The sequence below is a fragment of the Marmota monax genome, unplaced genomic scaffold (assembly GCF_021218885.2).
Source record: "Marmota monax isolate L192 unplaced genomic scaffold, Marmota_monax_Labrador192_F-V1.1 WCK01_AAM20220418_F8-fsc00073, whole genome shotgun sequence".
Classification (NCBI taxonomy): Eukaryota; Metazoa; Chordata; class Mammalia; order Rodentia; family Sciuridae; genus Marmota; species Marmota monax.
Genome location: NW_026692846.1, coordinates 3,776,865 through 3,796,833, shown reverse-complemented (window position 1 = coordinate 3,796,833; position 19,969 = coordinate 3,776,865). Strand labels below are relative to the sequence as shown.

At 46.2% G+C, this 19,969-nt stretch overlaps 1 protein-coding gene across 3 annotated transcripts in view; it reads right to left on the bottom strand.

Annotated features, from left to right (window-relative positions):
* The window catches only part of Trappc9 (trafficking protein particle complex subunit 9), a 499,910-nt gene that overhangs the window by 202,960 nt on the left and 276,981 nt on the right, over window positions 1-19,969 (bottom strand). For all 3 annotated transcript variants that reach the window (XM_058580865.1, XM_058580867.1, XM_058580866.1), the window contains one exon: window positions 15,069-15,211. In XM_058580865.1, coding sequence (XP_058436848.1) covers window positions 15,069-15,211 — 143 coding nt within the window. The remainder of the gene's footprint in view (window positions 1-15,068; window positions 15,212-19,969) is intronic.

The following is a 19,969-nucleotide window of genomic DNA, read 5'->3' as shown; positions in this document are numbered from 1 at the left end:
TTCATTTTTACTATAAGTAATGAATTGAAATTTACTTTTTAATAGTTAAGTAAATTTATATAACACTTCACATTTTACAGTGTTTTTTGAATTTTTATCGTTAAAAAATTTGTTCTCAATCTCACAGTTTATGCAAACATAAATATGAATAAATAAACATAAAAATGTAAAATTATAAATATATTAGCAGAAAGCCAAGGGGAGCATTAATGTAATATGAGTTGGGAAAAGTTTTTCAAAATGATACATGACACTCAAAAGCCACTAAGAATAAAATGATAATTCTACACATAAAAATGAAAAAAGTATACAATCAAAAGGCCCAAATTATATTACATTAAGACACAAATATAATTTGTATTAAAAATGTAAATGACAAATTAGGATAAGATTAAAATATGTAGCACACAAGCGTTCCTAACAATCAATAAAAAAAAGGATCAATAAAAAATTTTAAATAGGATCAGATTACAGACGGGAACACACAAAAGAAAGGCAAGTGTTCAGTATGCACATGGAAAGGCATTTACCTATTCAAAATTAAAGATATCAGAATCAAACAAAAATGAGACCTTCCATATCCATCAAGCTGCAAACAATAAAAAAGAATTTGATGATATCTATGATGCAGAGAATCTAGCATTCTCACACACTCTTTCAGGAGGGCAAACTGTGGAGCAAAATTCCGAAGCATATAGTAAAATTAAAAATTCTTTGAATTTCTATTACAAAAACCTATTCACACATGCCCAGATTTACGAAAAAGCTCAATGTAAAACTATGTGAAATAGTAAAAAAAATTATAAAATAAAAAACAGCCAAGCAGAGGTGTATGCCTGCAATCCCAGTGGCTCAAGAGACTGAAGCAGGAAGATTACAAGTTTCAAGATCAGCCTTAGTAACTTAGCGAGGCCCTAAAAAACTTGATGAGACCCTATCTCAAAATAAAACATAAAAAGGGCTGGGGATGTGGCTCAAAAGTTCTGAGTTCAATCCTGAGTACCAAAATAAATAAATAAAAAACAATACAAATATATCTAAATAGAAAAGGCATTAAAACATCATGGTAGGGCTGGGGATAGAGCTCAGTTGGTAGAGTGCCTGCCTCTCATGCACAAGGCCCTGGGCTCAAACCCCAGGACCACAAAACAAACCAACCAACCAACAAACAAAAACATCACATCACAAAATATGTACACGTACAAGATATAGGAAGAGCAGGCAATTTGAAAATGAATAAGGGTAACTATATGTCCTAATATGAAAAGATGATTCGCATAAATTGTTTTTTTAATTCACGAAATATGAAGACTTAATTTTTTTATTTCAAAAAAGTAACAAAGAGCATACAAGAAGTAAGTAACTTGAAGACGTCTGTATCAAGCTGGCAGCAGTGTGTCTGTGAGCTGCCACTGGAATGAATACTGTTGGCACAGTGTACTTCCTTGCCCAGGCATAAACTTGGTGTAACAAGTTTGAATGGCTTTAGCCTTCAGAAAAAAAGAAGTGGGGGAGAAACATACTGCTCATATACAATCTTTCCACTATTCCAGATAAGGTCAGGCAAGGCTCAGGGCAACCCAGAGTCCCAACCAGGGCAAGAACTAGGCCCCATCCCAACTCCACACCCTCTGATCAAGATGCCCTGTCATAAGTTGTTTGCTATGTCCCTCACATGTGCCAGTGATCCTGGGGATTTACTTCAACAGAGGAAAGGTAGGGTGTGGCCTGCAACCCACCGCAGAGGCTGCACACAGGAGGAAGGACACTGGGACAGCAGGATGGAGGAGCACCTGGCTCTGCTGCACACACTGATGCGACATTTCTGAGTTAATCCTCGCGACAATCCCGCCAGAAGCCTCATTTTATAAAGATCCCAGGCTCGGTCAGCGTGGCAGAGCAGGGATTCGGGCACCAGGCGGTCGGCCCGGCCCCCAACTCCCATCTTTTTCAGCCCACGGCTGTGCTGTCTCCTGCAGACCAGCCCAAGGCTCCCCCAGGAACTGGGATGTGCAGCACAGATGGGGCTCACACGCAGGTGCAATATTTAACCCAACTCAATGGAGTCCTGGTGCTGGTCTGTTGCCATGCACCCTGCTAGGTGCTTAGGGGACACTGCGCTGGCCTTCAGGGGCTCACAAGAAGGCAGGAAGGAAGGCCAGCAAAGGAGCCCGAGCACATGCTAGGCAAGTGACAGGCAGTCCCCAGGGCCAGCTGTGCAGAGCTGGGCTCACAGGACTGGCTCATACCCTGGTGCTCAGAGCGCAGCACATGGCAGAGTGCACACGAGAGAAAAGACTACTCTTGGCACCGATTACCCACAGTCGCTGCTGCTTTAGACATTGCATGCGCCCATTTTTAAACATGCAGTTTTGTGACATGCAAGATCCACATTGCCTTCATTTCAAGATGCAAAAAGAATGGTGCAGGGAAATGCCACCGCCCTGCTGGAGACCACAGAGCAAAGGAGTCACTGCATCAAAACCTGAGCTCAGATACAGGGGGGTGCAGTTCTGAATCCTGGCACTCCCTAAAGTTCTAAATTCTTGTTAAACTTACAACCAACTTGATAAATAAATGTAGCAATTTGAAAAATACCTAGCAGGCTTTTAACCCTCCCTTAACATAGCCTTTACTGCTTATCTGTGAGCACATGCTCCCTAAGGAGCTAAGCTGTCCCTCCCCTAGGGGGGGATGAAGTTTCTCTAAATGACCCCGAGCAAGTGCTGTGGTTCCTCGAGAGCTAGGATTCCTATTAATAATGCAGCAGCCCCTACACCCTGTTCCCTCCTCTGAAGAGTGTATTTTCCACAAAGCTCAGCATAGAAATGTCTAAGATTGGATCATTTATTCTAACAGGCCAGAAGAAATTGCTCCTCAGGAGAGAGGGAAGCTCAGCATTCAGACAGGGACAGCGTGGCCTGATCCATTTCAGTCTAGTCCCTAAGAACATTACCAGGCAGCTCTGTTAAAATGTGAATCTCAGAGGTAATTGATCTTATAAATAAAAGTCAACTGAGACCTATGTACACCCCAGAGGGAGAATGCTAAAAAAAAAAAAATTAATAACAATAATATAATGAGAATTCCATCTCACATTTATATTGTGCTGTGGCATTTAGAAGAAACAGGCTCTCCCATTTCATTTGATTCTCTTATCATCCTGATGAGGAGAGCGGAGCTGCTATGATCCCTGTGGCAAGGGCCAGGACAGCTGCAGCTAGGAGAGACAGACTCCACCATGACCACAAAGTCTGTCATGCAGGCTACAGAGCACGGGAACCAGCACCCAGGGCTGGGATGCCCAGCTCAGGCAAGCGTGAATGGCACCTCTAGGCTGCAGTTGAGGCCCATCTCTTCCACCGGGCACCATGCATACCACACCAGCCACTGCACCCGCCTGCAGCAATGCCACTTTGAGGCTCTCTAAAGGGCAAAGGGAGGGCTGAACTCAACATACCTAGGCACTCCCTGGAATAGGCAGGCTTAAACAAAGAGGACTTCTCCTCTCCCTTTCTCTTCTAGAAAACTACCACTTAAAAACGATCAATATGCAAAACTGCAGAAATTATCAATACTAATGAGAGGGGCAGACACACAGACCATTCCAGGAACAACTAATCCACATCATTTATATTTTGGTTTCATAATAGAATATAAAATTTTGTTTGTGCCAGCCATAGAGTGCTCCTCTGACGTATATGTGGCTCTGGTTTGCGGGAAGTCAGCTTGAATTTCCAAGCAGGCTCAACCTGACGGGTACGTGCTCATCTACCTATCCACGCAGCAGCGCCTTGGAGCCAGGGCATCTGGATGGCAGCGTGGGCCTCCTGGGCCTCACTGTAATGCAAATGTGCTGAAACAGGCCATCTCCAGGGATGCATATGACTCTAACAAGACATCGTGCTCACAGAACATCTTCGCCTGGGAACAAATGGAAGACCATGAGGTCCTATGGTTCTGTGTGGCACCGTGCATCAGGCTGACAAAGCTGAGTGTCACGGTGCACGCCAACCCCGCTTCGTCCATGCATTTCACATGGGTCTCTGAGAAAACAGAACTTCAGCCTGGCTCCAGATTTTTCAGAGTTCAAAACCTAGAGAGGAAATAAAAAATTGCAATGTGCTTCCCGTGCTTCCCCTCCTCTACAACTCTGCATGGAATCCTAGTCATCTTTGGAATTAATACCCTATTCCACTTTCTATGATGTCTTCACACACCTCTCCAGGAAAACTTAGGTGCTGTCTTCAATTGTGTACCTAGTTTTTTGCAGAAGTATCACACACTAAGGCATGACTGACTGACCAATAAGGCATCTGAAGTGAACAGATCAATGACTTGCCATGTTTGTCCCCAACCCTATAAGCCATCCCCTGCCAAGACCAACAGCATTCCATCATGCCAGAAAGACACTCTTCCTTCTAGGGAGGCCGAATGTCCTGGTCTGCCCCAACTGAGGACCTTCTGGGGGGCAGGGAATGTAGATCCGAAGCCAGGGAAATCCAGGCAAACAGGGTAGCTGGTAACCAAGTCCCCTCCTGTCCCACCCACCCTGACCACATTCAGCTCCAGTTCAGGTGGCATTTATCAAAGAAGAGGGTTCCCTGTCCTAGAAATCTGAACAGTGGAGTCTCACAGAGCATTTTCCTCTGTGGCTGGAGTTTTTTGATGAGCACCCTGATTCTGGTTTCTATCTGTGAGCACAGTTAGTCTCTCTGCAGGCACCAGAAGTCGCTCACTTCTAAGTGGAATCGCCACTGGGCTGGTCTTACCCCTGTGGAGGGCCTACTTGGGTTGTTTATACTTGAAGTTATTTATTAAGAATAAAGTTGTTACAAAATTCTTACAGAAATCATTTTGTGGATATAGATTTTTATTTCTTGTGAGCAAACATCTAAAAATGAAGTGGCTAGATCATCAGAGAGGTTGCCTGAACGCTGAGGAGCTGCTGACCAGCTCCTGAAAGCTTGCCTTTCTGCACCTGCGGCAGCCACGCGCATGCGCTCTGTGCCACCTCCCTTCTCGAGGGCACTCGCCATCAGTTCTCCCATCCAGCCATTCTGGTGAGCATCGAATTACATCTCGCTGTCGTTTTAACTTGTGTTTCCCTGATGCGGATCACTGTTCAGAGGTATGTATGCCATGTAAGAAATATCTACTCCAGTATCACAGCATATTTTATAGTATGACTTGCCTTATGTGAAGAGAAGTTTTCAATTTCTGTTAAATTCATCTTTTGTCAACCTTTTATTTTATGGTTAGCAAGTTTCTGACCCCATCTAAGACATTCAAGATGCTGTGCTATGCTTTCTTTGAGGAGAAAGGACTCTGATTTTCCCCATGAAATGGTTTTTGCATCTTGCTAAAATCAACTGCTGACAATCTAGCCTGCTGAACCCTTTGTCTATCTTTGCACCAATAACACTCTGAACGTTACATTATGTTTTAAAATCAGATAGCTGCAGTCATCCAAACTTGTTCCTTTGTGTCAGGCAACCTGTCTATTCAAGGTCTGTTCCATTAAAAAAAAAAAAAGAATTTAAATAGTTTGTCAAATTCTACTGGAAAACACACTAAGCTTTTGATTGGGGCTATAGTGAATTTATAATCCATGTTGGGAAGACTGACATTGTAATAATAATTAACTCTCCAGTTACTCAGGTCATTAACTTCTCTTACTCATGTTATATCATTATCTACTAGACATCAAATTTTTAGAGATTCATCCATAGTTTTATGTTTTAGACTCTATTAAACACACTGCTTCCAAAATTTCATTTTCAAAATGTTAGTTGTTAGATTATAGAAAGACAAATAATTTATAAATTTTGAGTGGTTTCTGCTAAATTTTTGGTAAGTTCTAATAATTTATTTTGAGTGGCAGATTTTTAGGATTTTTTAATTCACAATCATGCGGACCTTGCATGTGATCAACAACCACCTCACTCCTTTGTTTCCACCTTTTAATGCCATTATTTATTTATTTATAATCTTATTGTCCTGGGTAGGATTGCCAGAAAAAATAACCAATACAGTGGTAACAGCCAACACACTCACCCAGTTCCTACTCCTGGAGAAAAGCAACCAGACCTGCACTGGAGTGTGGCTTTCCCCGGAGGTCTCTCCACATGGCCTTTCTTGGGCTGAGTTCCCCCTGACCCAAGTTTATGTATGTTTTCAGCTAACTGTTGAATTTTGTCAAATGATATTTCTTCAGCAATTGCATAATATGATTTTCCTCTTTATTATGCTAATGTAATAAATTCCAATGATTGATTTTCCAGTAACGAAAATCCCTTACATTTCTGTGAAGCTTGAACGGCTCATGCTGTACTGTGTCCTTCACACACTACTGAAGTTGGCTTGATTAGCAGCACTCTGTTTTCATATCATACACGTATATTCGTGAGGCTACGGGTCTCAAGTTTCCCTTCTCGTGATGTCTCTATGTATGTTTGAGAGTAAAGTGATGCTGGTGGCATGGAACAGGAGGCAGGAGGGATTCCTCCCCACGTGTTTGCTTTCTTTTTTCTGCCCATATTTTTTAATTGGTGCTCTGTAATTATTCATAATGGTGAGATTCATCGTTACATATTCATGCATGCACACAATATAACAAAACAAGGAGGCCAGTATCATTCCCTAGTATTTCCCCTTTCCTCCCCTCCTCCCTCCCTGTTATGGATTAGATACACGAGGTTTCTCCCCAAAGCTCAAGCGTGAGACAATGCGAGAGTTTAGAGGTGAAATGACTGGGTCATCAGAGCCTTAACCGAATCAATGCATTAATCCTTCGGAGGATTAACTGGGTAACTGTACGCAGGTAGGGTGCGGCTGCAGGTCGGGAGTCCTGGGGACATGACTTTGGAGTTGATGTTTTGTGAGCTGAGCTTAGTCTCTCTGCTTCTTGAAGGCCATATCCTGGCCTGCTGTCCTCCACCACACTCTTCTGCCTCACCTCAGGCACAGGCCAATGGAGTCGGCTCCTATGAACTGAGATCTCTAGCCTCAATCAAACTTTTCTTCCCCTGATTGTTCTGGTCAGATCTTTTGGTCACAGGGATGAAAAAGCTGACAAAACACACCCTCCCCTCGATCCCTCTCCTCTCCTCTGCTGACCTCCCTTTGATTTCCGTGAGATCCCCTGGCCCACCTTTCTCCTCCTTCTTCCTCTCTGGCTTCAACATGAGAAAACACACAACCCTGACCTTCTGAGTTTGGCTTATTTCGTTTAACACAATGGTATTAATTTCTTTCCATTCTCCTGCGAATGACATACTTTCATTTTCTTTATGGCTTAATAAAATCTCACTGTATATACACTCTTCATCCATTCATCCACTGATGCACAGAACTGGGCTGCTGTAAACATGGGTATGCAAGTACCACTGCAGATGATGACTTCAGCTCTTTAGAACACATATGAGGAGGGGCATAACTGGGTCATATGGTGGTTACAGGCCTAGTCTTTGGTGGAACCTCCATACTGATTTCCATAGTGGTTGTACTGATTTACATCCCAACAAGTGTGTTAAAATGATCCTTCTCCCCATCATCTCTAGCACTTATAATTATTTTTAATCTTGATGGCTGCCATTCTGACTGGTGTAAGATGAAATCTCAGTGTGGTTTTGATTTGCACATGATCACTGCTAAAGATGTTGAACATTTTTTCAAATATTTAATGGCCCTGTATATTTCTTCCTTCAAAAAGTGTCAGTTTAACTCATTTTACCATTTATCAGTGGGGCCTTTTTCCTGTTTTCTGAGTTATTTATATATTCTGGATATTAATCAACTGTTTTAAGTTAGCAAATATTTTCTCCCATTCTGTAGGTTCTCTCTTCTTGTTCTTAGTTGCTTCTTTTGCTGTGCTGAAGTTTTTTGATTTGATGCTATTTCATTTGTAAACTCTTGGCATTATTTCCTGAGCTTTAGGGGTCCTATTGAGAAAGTCATTCCAGCATATATGTGCTGGAGTGTGGATCTTATGTTTTCTTCTAGGAGTTGCATATTTTCTGGTCTGATTCCTAGGTGTTCGATACATTTTGAGTTGGCATTTGTGAAGGGTGAGAGGTAAGTTCTAATCTCATTCTTCTACATATGGATAACCAGTTTTCCCAGCACCATTTGTTGAAAGGCTGTCTTTTCTCTATGTTTTTGGCACCTGTGTCAAAGATGAGATGACTCTATCTGTGTGGGGCCTGACTCGGTGTCTTCCATTTTTTACCATCGGTATATGTTCCTGTTTCCATGCCACTACCATGCAGTTTTTGTTACCATAGCTCTGTAGTATAATCTGAAGCTATGTATTGGGTTTTTTTCGCTTACAATAACTTTGGTTATTTTGAATCTTTTATTCTTTCAAATGAATTTTATGACTATTTTTCCTAGTTCTACAAAGAATGTCATTGGTGTTTTGATGGGGATTGCATTAAATGCATATATTGCTTTTGGTAGTATGGCCATTTTAACAATATCAATTCTGCCTGCCTGTGAACCTGGGTGGCCTTTCCATCTTCTAATGTCTTATTTAATTTCTTTCTTCAATGTTACATAGTTTTCATTGTAGAGGTCTTTCTACTCCTTAGTTAGATTTATTCCTAGGGTTTTTGTTTGTCTGTTTGTTGGGCTATTCTGAATGGGATTGTCTTCCTGATTTCTGCCACAGTAGATTTGTTCTTCACTGCTGTATAGGAAAACCATTGAATTTTGTTTGTTGATTTTGTACCCTGCTACTTTGCCGAATTTGTTAATGAGATCTAGCGGTGTTCTGGTGGAGTTTTTCGGATCTTCTAAGTACAAGAGCATACCATCAACAAACAGTATTAATTTGAATTCTTCTTATTTCCTCTCTTTCATTTCCTTCTCTTGCCTAATAGCTCTATCTAAAATTTCTAGTACAATATTTAATAGGAGTGGAGAGAGTGGACATTCCTGTCTTGCTCTAGATTTTAAAGGAAATGCTTTTAGTTTTTCCCCATTCATTATGATGTTGAATTTGAATTTGTCATATACAACCTTTATAATGTTAAGGTACATTCTTTCCCTAGTTTCTTTAGTGTTTTTATTATGAATGGGTCCTAATATAATATATGCTTTCACTACATATATAAAAACAACTGAAGCAAACAATATATGGCATTAAAACAAACACCCAGTGCCTACTATGACATCTCAACACTAGTTATCACAAAAAATAGGAATAGTGGGGTCAGCAATTGCCAACAGCAAAAACAATAAATAGTCCTGACCTCAATCTGACATTAAACAGCATGTGTCAAGTATGTGATCCATCGTACCAGTAACTGCAAGAAAATGAATGGTAGACAGAGAAGTTACATAAACCAAATAGTCTAAAAGATGGCAAAAATACAGTTTGTTAAGAGACAAAAAAAAATGTGTTAGGAAGGTAGAAGAAAGTTTAAAATGTTCACAATGCAAATAGGAAAAAAATGCAGAAAACATGTAAGAAGTAATGATGGTTAAAAAGAAGGAGAAAATTAGAAAAAGCAAATCAAAGAGAGAAAGGGGAGAATTTGTCTGTTAATGGGAGAACAAAGGAAGAGAAACAATACAAACAAAAAAAAAAAACACAAAAAATAAATAAACCAAAAATTATAACCCTCAAAAGATAAGGAAAAATAACTATCATAAAACTGGTAAAAATGAGAAAAAAAGGAACAAATTGTGTTTGTGCATGTGTGTATGTGTATCTCCATGGCAAGCACACACACAAAAAAAAAAAAAAAAAGGGAAAAAGGATTCTTAATGAAAAATTAAAGAACTATCTCTGTTGAGGTGTTCAAAACAGTCAACAAGAATGGAGGTCACTGCACATGCCCCGCTGTCCTTTCAGTTTCTTCTTGGGCTGTGTATATATACAGAGACAGAGGACGCACACACAAGTGAGAGAAGGGAGCTTGTCCGTGTGTGTGCAGACTGGTTTACTAACCCCTTTCTAGTGACAAGTTGCTCTCCAAGCTGCCAGCTAGCGTGGCCTAAAACTGAACCTGGCTGAAACAGCTCTCAGCTTCTTTGTCACCAGTATGAGGAAGGACAGAATGGGAAGTATGATCAATTGCAGGTTTGTCCCAGTAGACTGGATGGAAACACGCCCAAGGTGAGGCTAAGAGTTCTGTAAGAGGATTTCTGACCCTGGACTTAAGTCTAATCAGGCATTAGGGACTTTGTTGGGTGATATGTGTTCTGCAGAAATTAGATCTACACAACCCTGGAGCCAAGCAGATGCCGATCTCTGCTAGGAGTCCAGGTATCAGGAGCCTCCCAAGAATTCTACTTGTGGAGCAGGAAAAATAACCCTCCGCACACTCTACTGCCCACAACCCAGCCTTCCCAGGCTTAGTCCATGAGTGTATTTGCCCTTGCCTGTTCAGTTTCCCGACCCTCTTCTGCTGGTCACGTGAGCCACCAGACTCACGGGAAAGCAAGTTTCACTCCACTCCATTTCTCTGACCTGAATCACCCTGGGTACAGTCTCCTCTGGTCTGTCTCACTCACCTTCTGCTAGGCACATCCTAAGCCACATGGTAGGTGCTTGCCACAACAGTATGGAAATGTTTGCTATGACCTCCTGGCCTCTGGCAGCAGCAGGCAACTGTGGCTTCCTTAAGATGCATCTTGCCTCAGCTGCCTGCTTGTCAGTTGAGAAACACAGAGCACTTTCACACAGCCATTGGCTGTACAGTTAGATCAGCTGAGTTAAACTGCTTTTACAGGTTTTTCTATGCCAAATTTTCTCTTTGTGGTTTTTCTCTCTGTTGTGTCATCCCTCCCCTCTGCACTATTGCTGCTGCCACAACCAGCTGGGCCCCAATGTGCTGCTTCTTGTTCTCTATTCAATGCACCTGGATTTCCTAGTCTCTAAGAGACTCTGACTGTCACTGTTGAATTTCAGTGAATGCTCACTTTCACCAACCTCATTGAGAACCAGTTTTCCAGTGCTTGAATCCTGAGCCATGGAACTTGAAATGCAGCCTGGACTTTATAGTTCACAGTCCTAACTGATCTTCTGGTCTTTTGACATTCTACCAAAATCACCCATTAAGCTCTGCTTACAACAATATAAAGCTTTTCCAGTTCGCATCTCTAAATGTGTCAAAATTCCTCCCACAAATTCTAAAAAGTTCCAAAAATTTCATAACAGCATGATCAGGTTAGACACAGTAGACACAGCAATGACCCCACTCCCTGAACTAATTTCTGTTTTAGTCAGCTTTTTTGCTACTATAACCAAAAGACCTGAAGAGAACACTTTTGAGGCAGAACATTTTATTCGAGGATCATGGTTTTTAAGAGTTTTTAGTCCATAGACGGCCTGCTCCATTCCTTGGGGATCACAGTGAGGCAGAGCATCATGACAGAAGTGTGTGACATTTCCAGAAAGAAACTGGAAACATGGCACCAGGAAGCAAAGAGAGAGCTTCCCTCCCCACAGACAAAATATAAACCTCACTGGCACGCTCCCAATGACCCATCTCCTCTAGTCACATCCACCTGTCTATCCTTAACCCCCAGATGATCCTTATCAAAGGGTTAACGCACTGATTAGGTCAGAAATCTCATAGCCCCGTCATTTCACCTCTAAGCTCTCTTGCACTGTCTCGGAGACACTTCATATCTAAACCATAATACTGACTTTATACATTCTTTTTTCATAATTTCATTGATACCTACACTTTATTTCTGCTGTTTGCTCTGAGTACATTGAGCTCTTCTTTAATACAGAAGCTATATCACTGATTTTAAGCCATTCACCTTTTCTAATAAAATAGTTTACTATTCTATGACTATTAGGTGGAATTGGTTAACAGGATTATCTAAGTTTGCTAGAGTTTTCTGGGGTTTTGTTCTTTTAATTGTTTCTTTGTATTTGTCTACTTGTTCTATCAAATATTAAGAGGGGAAAAAAGTCCCAAAATATCCAACTATGATGTGCAGCTATGCATTTATCCCCTCAGTATGCCTGTTTTATTTTTGAAATTCTGTTTTTAAATACACTTGCATTTTGGGCTACTTTCATTACAGATTGTCTTATCTGCCTCTTTTTATGCTGAAAGAGTATCTGTATAATGTTAATATACTCACACCAACTTTCTAATATTATTGTTTAGTTTGGAGTTTTTTATTTTTGTTTTTTGGTACTGGGGATTTAGGCCGTAGTTGCTTTACCACTGAGCTACATTCCCATTCTTTTTTATTTTTTCTTTTCAGACAGGTTATTGTTAAGTTGCTGAGGTTCGCCTTGAACTTGCAATCCTTCTGCCTCAGCCTCCTACGTTGCTGGGAACATAGGCATTCACCACCAGGCCAAACCAGATGCATGATGTTTTCCCCTACCTTTTAACTTTTACACTACACACATTTAACGTCGTTTTCTTGTAAAAAGGCATTTTACTTTCTCTAATTCCGAATACACTTCCTGCAGTTCTTGAGATGCAGGTGCAGGCCTATCACATTGCTATTGGCTTCCTACTTGACTAAATGTTCCTTGTTCCACTCTTGATACCTCTTCCTCTTTGGTTGAATTAGATATTGCTAATATTCCATTTTATCTCTTGTACCCTCTTGCCCACATCTAGATGGCTGCTCTGGAGAGTGCCACATGCCCGGTACCTCTGCACTCTGACCTCATACAGCAGCCTGGCACCTTGCGTGTAACATTAGCACTTCTAGCACCCACCCATTCTTTTAAAGAAATTAAGAATGAGAGGAACAAACCCTTTTGTTTTGTATTCGCTTATTCACTGTTTCTTGAGCTCTTCCCTCCTTTGTGTACATTCACATTTCCTTTTAGTGCTAATTCTGCCTGATGTGCACTGCGCTCCCCCCACCTCCTACCCCAGCAAGTGGCTCATACAGTGCCTGTCACTTCAGAGGTGGTGGCTTAAAGCGTAAGTGAATGTATTCCCAGGACATTTGGCAAATGCTTTCCCAGAAGTACCAGGAAGGTACACAGAACCCACGGAGAGAACAGCCCCCTCTGCTTGATTATGCTCAGGAAAACCCTACAGGAATGATAACATACATCTCTAGGACAAGCAGATATTTCCCAAAAGGTTAAATCAAAGAATGACAATTTAAGAAAAAGAGAGATTTTAGAAAAAGAATGTGGCACAAGCTCCCGGAAGTCAAGCGCTGAGCAGGGGTGGTGAGGAGCAAAGCCGCTCTGCAGGGCGTGTGGCGGCCAGGGCGAGGCCCGAGTTGTGGGCGTTGCACACATCTCAGGGGGGCTCTGGTCCTGTGCCTCACGAGCACTGGGAACCTGTGCAAGGGCAGCCATGGGGGACATTCGTACTTAAGGGACTCTGCACAAAAAAAGTCTGCAGGCAGGGGATGGACTGGGCCTCTTCCCACAGCAGCAAAGATACAGCAGGACATCCAGGAGGGACACACAGGGTCATCCAGAGATGCTGGAGAGGGCACTTGGTGATAAACTAGATGTAGGGATAACAGAGGAGGATTAGAAGTCAAACCTCAATCCCAAGTGCAGGGGACAGAAACACATGGGCCAGAAGAACGGAGGGAGGGCTGTGGGCCAGAGATCAGGATCCAACCCCATGTCAGCCAAGGACCAACCTGTCCAGATCTGTCCAAAGACCACCACGTAGCAGAGTTTCTCCTCGACTTAAATTGCCATTTGGAACCACAGGGGCCATGACGTGGAAGCCAGGTATCAACAGGGGAAAAAAGAGCCCAGGAATAACCTGTGCCATTTCGAGGATTATTTATATGGGTGACGTCAGCAGGAGGTGAGGGACCAGGACATAAAGGCGCAGCAGGGTTATGCGAAAGCAGCTCTGATGCACAGGGAGACTGGCACATCCTAACAGCCCCGGTAGGGTCCTGGCCAAGCCTCCCAGGGCCGAGCACTGTAGGCTCTGTACAAATTCAGAGCAGAAGCAAGCCTTGGCAGCAAAGCCAGCCACTGTACACACTGCGCACATGACAGGGGATGAAAGGTGACACCAAAAGGCCCAGCTACACCATTAATTTTTGCTGATGGTTTTCTCCAATGGCTGAGAAGAAAAAGTCTTTCCCCTACACCAAAATCACACTTATTATTTGGGGCTTTATCAACTTAAATGGACTTTAATGTCAACATCAACATGGACAAGAACATACCTCTATTTTACACAGAAGAACAAGGCAGACAGATGAGAGCACTGCCTGGGGGATACTCTTCACCAACGGCCTGCAGTTGGTTCCAGGTCAGACAGGCAATGTCTGTCACCACTGCTCCTCAGCCATTAAGAACAAATACTCCTGTCCCAGCCCACCCTCCCCAGAAACGAGCATGGCACAGCTGAGCCAGAGAACCTGGTCGAGTTCAGCAGTGACAGGCACCTGCTCCCTAGAGCCTGCACAGGCCCGAGTTCCACGGCTCTCCAGTTGCAGGGGCTCCTCCCAGGCTTCCTGAGCCCACTACTTCCACTGTACCACAAGTCAAAGTTTGGAATGAGAACTCATCACTCTCCCACCCGAGAGAAGAATATCCCTAGCACCTCTTGCCACTTGTAGCCTTGAAGCAGACAAACCAACCAACTCCTTTCCCCTGAAGGGAGATCAGGACAGGAAAAGGCAGTCCCAGAGAGAGTCACTGAGCAAGAAGGCCTCCCTGGGCAGGAATGACCTGACACTCCCTGTACATGCTGGGAGCTGCTTACAATGCTGGACAGTGGGACCATTAAAAAAAAAAAAAAAAAGCATTACGCCCAGTGGGCACCAGAAGTAGCATAGACAGAAATTCTGGGCTCATCCAGGGGCCCCCAAGACATGTAGCTCTCTCTCAAGCCCCTGTTAACAGCAGAGGTGACCCAGGTCAGAGAAAGGCACCTAAACAATTAGGTCCATACAAAGGAGGGCCAACAGAAGCCCAGCAAGCCCACCCACCTCCCAGCACCTTCAGAATGGAGAGAACCTGACCCAGAGAGGCTAATTAAGCACCCTGGCCCAACAGTGCCCGTCAGAAGGGCAGCCAGACTACAGTGAACCAGAGGCTGGTATTCCAAATGCAGTGCTGTCAGACTCACAGGGACAACAGTTACCTGGTTGCTGGGAGTGTGCTGACTCTGGTGAAAAACACAGACGGCTCGACTTCCACGTGCAGCCCCAGGGAGAGGCTCCGGTAATACCCTTCAGCATGGCCTGGGCCTCCCGAGTACTTGAAATTCAGGATGGCTTCCAGAGTCTGAAAAGACATAACCAGTGACAAGTTAGTGCTCCCAAGCTGGCCGGGCTCCTTGACAGGAGCTTCACCCACAAAGATTCTAGAGCGCACCCCTGCACCCAGCAGGCTCTCACCCCAGCTGAGGCCAGGCACGTGGCACTATCTTTCCTGTGTCACCCACTGTCCACACAATCTTCAGCCTGGATATGCCACAGAGGGGATTCCAGAACTTATTCTGTGGCCGGATGTAGCACTTAAGAGAGGAGAGCACAGTGCAGTGAGCTTCACCTAAAGACACAGATCAGCCAGGGCGGGGACAGGCGAGCATCCATCCACCGCAGAGGCAGTGTACCAGCCTGGCTCCCAGTGAGCGAGAGGCAGCCAACAGACCCCCTCACCCCACATCCTGAGCCCACAGAGATGAAGTCAGCGCCATGCCCCTTGGGAGCAACACGGTGTGGCATCTTCCTATTGGCAGCAGAGCAAATCGCAGAGGTGCCAGTGCTACCCACGCGGGTGGGAAGGGATCCGCTGGGAGGTCATGGAGTATCAGAGGTGGGGTGGGGCCCCACATGATAGTGAGGACCGCTCCCCAGGAACCTGGGCAGGTAGGCCGTTCCCACTCCTCCCAGGCTGTTCTCCATGAGTCTTCCCTGGGCGCTCAGACCAGGGTGGGTGGGCAGACAGGAAAGCAGAAGCTGCCTCCCTTGGTGGTCAGTCACCACCACTGGGAAAACAAGACACTGAAACTCCCGCCAGGTCCCCACGGGGTCCTTCCTTCCTATGGAGGAAAATCTTGAGGTGTTGAAGGAAGGGCAGCACTGGCCAAGGGCACAAACCAGATCAGCACACACCATTCTCTGGGGTAAGGAAGAAAAGGGCCAGATCCAGGATGCCACAGCAACACCACTGGAGACAGCAAGCCTCTGGGACAGGGCAGGACACTGCGCAGTCACAGAACCCACCACAATGTGGGCAGGGACAGTCAGCTGTGGTGCAAAGGGCAGGGACCCTGAGAAAGCCCACCACTGAGACTGGGGACCGGCCAGGGAGCAGGGAACCCCGCCTGTCCCTGCCTGCAGCCTAGAAACCCCTTGGGAGGAGAGAGGTGGGGCGGGTCTATCATGGCGCTGTGTGCAAAGAGAAGGGCAAGCAGGCTGGGGATTCATCATGGGAAGAGCAGGTGTCCTGCACCTGGACTTTCTTCACCCTTCCCCAAGCCAGCACAAGGCAACACGAGAGAAATCTACAGCCTGCGAGGCACAGAGTAACCATAGCAACAAGAACTACAACCCAGCCAACTCCTGACTGAAAGGGTGCAGCTTTCCATCACCACCCAAAGAGGCCCAGCAGACTGCAGCCTGGGGCCAAGTCCAGCCCGGGCTGTTTCTGGACGTCTGGAAGCTAAGAACAGTTTTATATCTTTTAAAACTGGGAAAACAAAACAAAATAAAGGTAATTCCTGGGCCACTAATAACCATGGTGGAAAGTTCCAGAAGTGGAGTGAGGCCACAAGTGAGGCACCACACACAGCCTGAGCTGCAGTCCAGGGTAGCAGGTCCCGATGGGGCCTCCAAGCATGTGCTGCGGCATGAGGATCTTCTCCCCTGGCCTGCCAAGGCAGTTTGGAGTCCTGTTTCCAAGGGTCTGGAGGGAGGCTGGCACCACCTGCCTTCTTCCCTGGGCTGCGGGGTCACGCTGTGACCCTCGCAAGGTGCATTCAGCCCGCAGTCACGCTCCTGGTGATCTACTGCTCTGCCAAGAGGACACGCCACAGCAGCAGGGTGCTTTAAAGTAAAGGAAGTAGCCCGTGTGTGCGTGGTGGGTAGGGTGGCACGCCAAGGACCGACTCCACCAGGCTGCTACAGGGGCCCGGGGCAGGAGGGACTCCTGGGAAGCTGGCCACACAGCACTACGAGATCTGGGGCTCCTCGTCTCGCCTCTCTCAGCCTCAGCTTCTCAACTGCTGAAATGGGAGCCGACATTAATGCCCACCTCCCCAGGCTTCATTGAGGATCAATGAAAAAACAGGAGTCACCACTGAGGACACTCCTTCGTTGCTCGCTACCTGACCCACCTGGGGCCCGACGGCAACATGGCTCAAAATAGGGAGAAATGAGTTTTAGTCCTCTCTCTTCAATTCTTTTACATTTTATTGTGGGAAAATAAACCTAACAAAAGTCACCATTTTAGGTTCGCATACACTGCTGACAAACAGTGACCGCCACCGCCCTCCAGCACATCTTCACCTTCCCAACTCCAGCCTAATCCTCATGCACTCTGTCCCCCCTGGCCCCTGGCCACTCTCCTCCTGGGTTTGACTGATGTGCCACCTCACGCAGTGGAACCATAGAGTTTGCCCTCCTGTGGCTGGCTTGCTTCACTTAGCAAAGTGTCCTCGAGGGTCACGCACCTTACAGTCTGTGCCGATTTCCCATGTGAAGGTAGAGTAACATTCTGTGGAATGGATGAGCCCCCCGTATCACCCACTCATCGGCCAGCAGGCACTCGAGCTGCCTCCGCCTCCTGGCTAGCGTGAGTGACGCGGCTGTGAATAGGGTGTGCAGATGCCAAGGCTGCTGCCGGCTCTCCTGGGCAGGCAGAAGTGGCATTCTGGGAACACGTGGCCATTCCACACTGGATTCTGAGAACTGCCACATGGCTGCCCGTGGCAGCTATGCCATCCCTCACTCCACCAGCTGTCCTCGCCCTCGCCAATGATGGCTCTGCCTCTGGCCCAAGTCCCCCTGGGGCAGTGAGGGCTGCCTCGCTGTGGCTCGAGGGCCTTTTCCCTGAGGGCTGGAGACACTGAGCACCTCTTCAGTTCTCTCTGGCCTTTTGTGTCTCAATGAAGAAATATCTGTTCAGATCCTTTGGTCCTATCTTCAAAGCTCATCATTCCAACTCACCTCCTGCCCCTCAAGGCATCTCCATAACTGTGTTCACAGGAGTCCTTCACACCTGCGTGTCCAGAGCTGTCTTCCTGACCCTCTTACCACACAGACGTACTCCTCCTGGAAGGCCCAGCCCTTCTCCCTACTCACCGTGTGCTCAGGGAAACAGGTTTGGTTTCAATAATCAAGCATCATATTTCGGCCTCACTAAAACCCCAAATTATGTTGCCACGGCCCTGTGCCCAAAGCATGGTCCCAACTGCAGAGGGCTGCTGGTTTCATGTGGACAGTTCCTGGACCTTTTGAAATCACACTTGCCATCGGCAGAAGGTGCAGACTGCACATACCCCCCCAGATGCCTTCCTGTGAAGACTCAGAGCAGCCGGCTCCCCTGGTTGGTCTGTTCTTTCCTCTTCCTTTCCAAACACTTCTAGGTGTCTCCTCCGCACCAGGCTCAATGGAGAAGAGGTGGCCCCGATCTCAGAGAGCTCAGGAGGGCCAAGGGTGTAACACTGGAATAAACCAGTTAATACCAGCCCCAGTGCAGGCCAGCGGCCAAGGGGATGAATGGCTATGGAACGGGAATCTGCCAGGAGATGGGCCACGCTGGCTTTTTTGCTTTAGGGGGTGACTTAGGTCATCTCAGAGAGCACTGTGGGAGAAGTCACCTGGGGGGGGGGTAAGACAGAGACAAGCAGTTGCCAAGTACCACCTAGGGAAGAAGGGACAGTCTGTGTTCCTGCTGCCAGGGACTTGCTGCCCCCTCCCAGAGAGAAACACGGAAGAGCAGCTCCAGGGCGTCAGCTTCATGAAAGCCACAGAAAGACAAGTCTTAGAGGCATTGTCACTGCCTTCCTCGCGGTTCAGAGGAAAGGAGCAGAGGTCTCCTCGGCCGGGTAAAGGTGGAGGACGTCAGTAAGATGGCAGAGTGGGCTGCAGTGGCAAGACAGGGTGTCCAGGCTCTTCAGAGCAGCAGGAAGCAAAGCCCTGCTCTGCTGTGAACCCCCCTGAGAACCTCAGCCCTCACCTCCAGAGAGGACTGCCACAGAAATCAGCGAGAACACAGAAGGAAATGGCACTGCACTTCCGGGGCATCCTCCACTGGTTTTTCGTGCTGAAGTGAAAGGTCATCCAGCACCTCCCAGTACCAGGCTGCGTGAGGTGACTTGCCCGCTCTGACTGCAATATCCTGACAAGCCCTAGCAGGGGCTCTGTGCCACCAGGTGAGCAGCCCAGCCCACCCTCCCAGAGGTGGCACGTCTAGGGCTTAAACACAGCACTACCTGAACCACAGCCGTGCCCCTGCGTCGCAGGGAGCCGGTGCTCAGCCGCCCCACCGCCTGCTGCCCTCAAGGCGCTCAGGTCTAGTAAAAGAAACAAACCAAGACACCTCTCCAAAACGGCCAGCCTGCTGTGTCACAGGTAAGTGTTGGGATGCTGGAGGCACTGAGGACAAAGGACTGCATGCCTGTGGGCAGGCACTGGACAGGAGGAGCAAACCAGGAAGGAGCGGGACTGGGCAAGGCAGGGGCTAAAAATGGACAAAGACAAGGCTAAAACCTACTTATTGAAAATATTATTAGGGTAACGATCCTGTTAGGCTGTTCAAGAAAGAAGAAGGAGCAGGCCAGTGACACGGAGGCAACAGTGAGTGCCAGTGCAGAGGCCTCAACAGAGGCCAGGAGAGGACACGCACGAAGCTCCAGGCAACAGGCTTAGTTAGCCGCTCAAGCTCAGAGGACTCGCACTCCCACATGGGCTGAGGAGGAGCAGAAGACCCAAAGAGCCTCACTCAACCAAAGACGTTCCTAGCTCAGATGATTTCCCACCTGAATCCCATCAAGAACATGCCACAAAGAACACCAATTTTATATGCACATCTTCA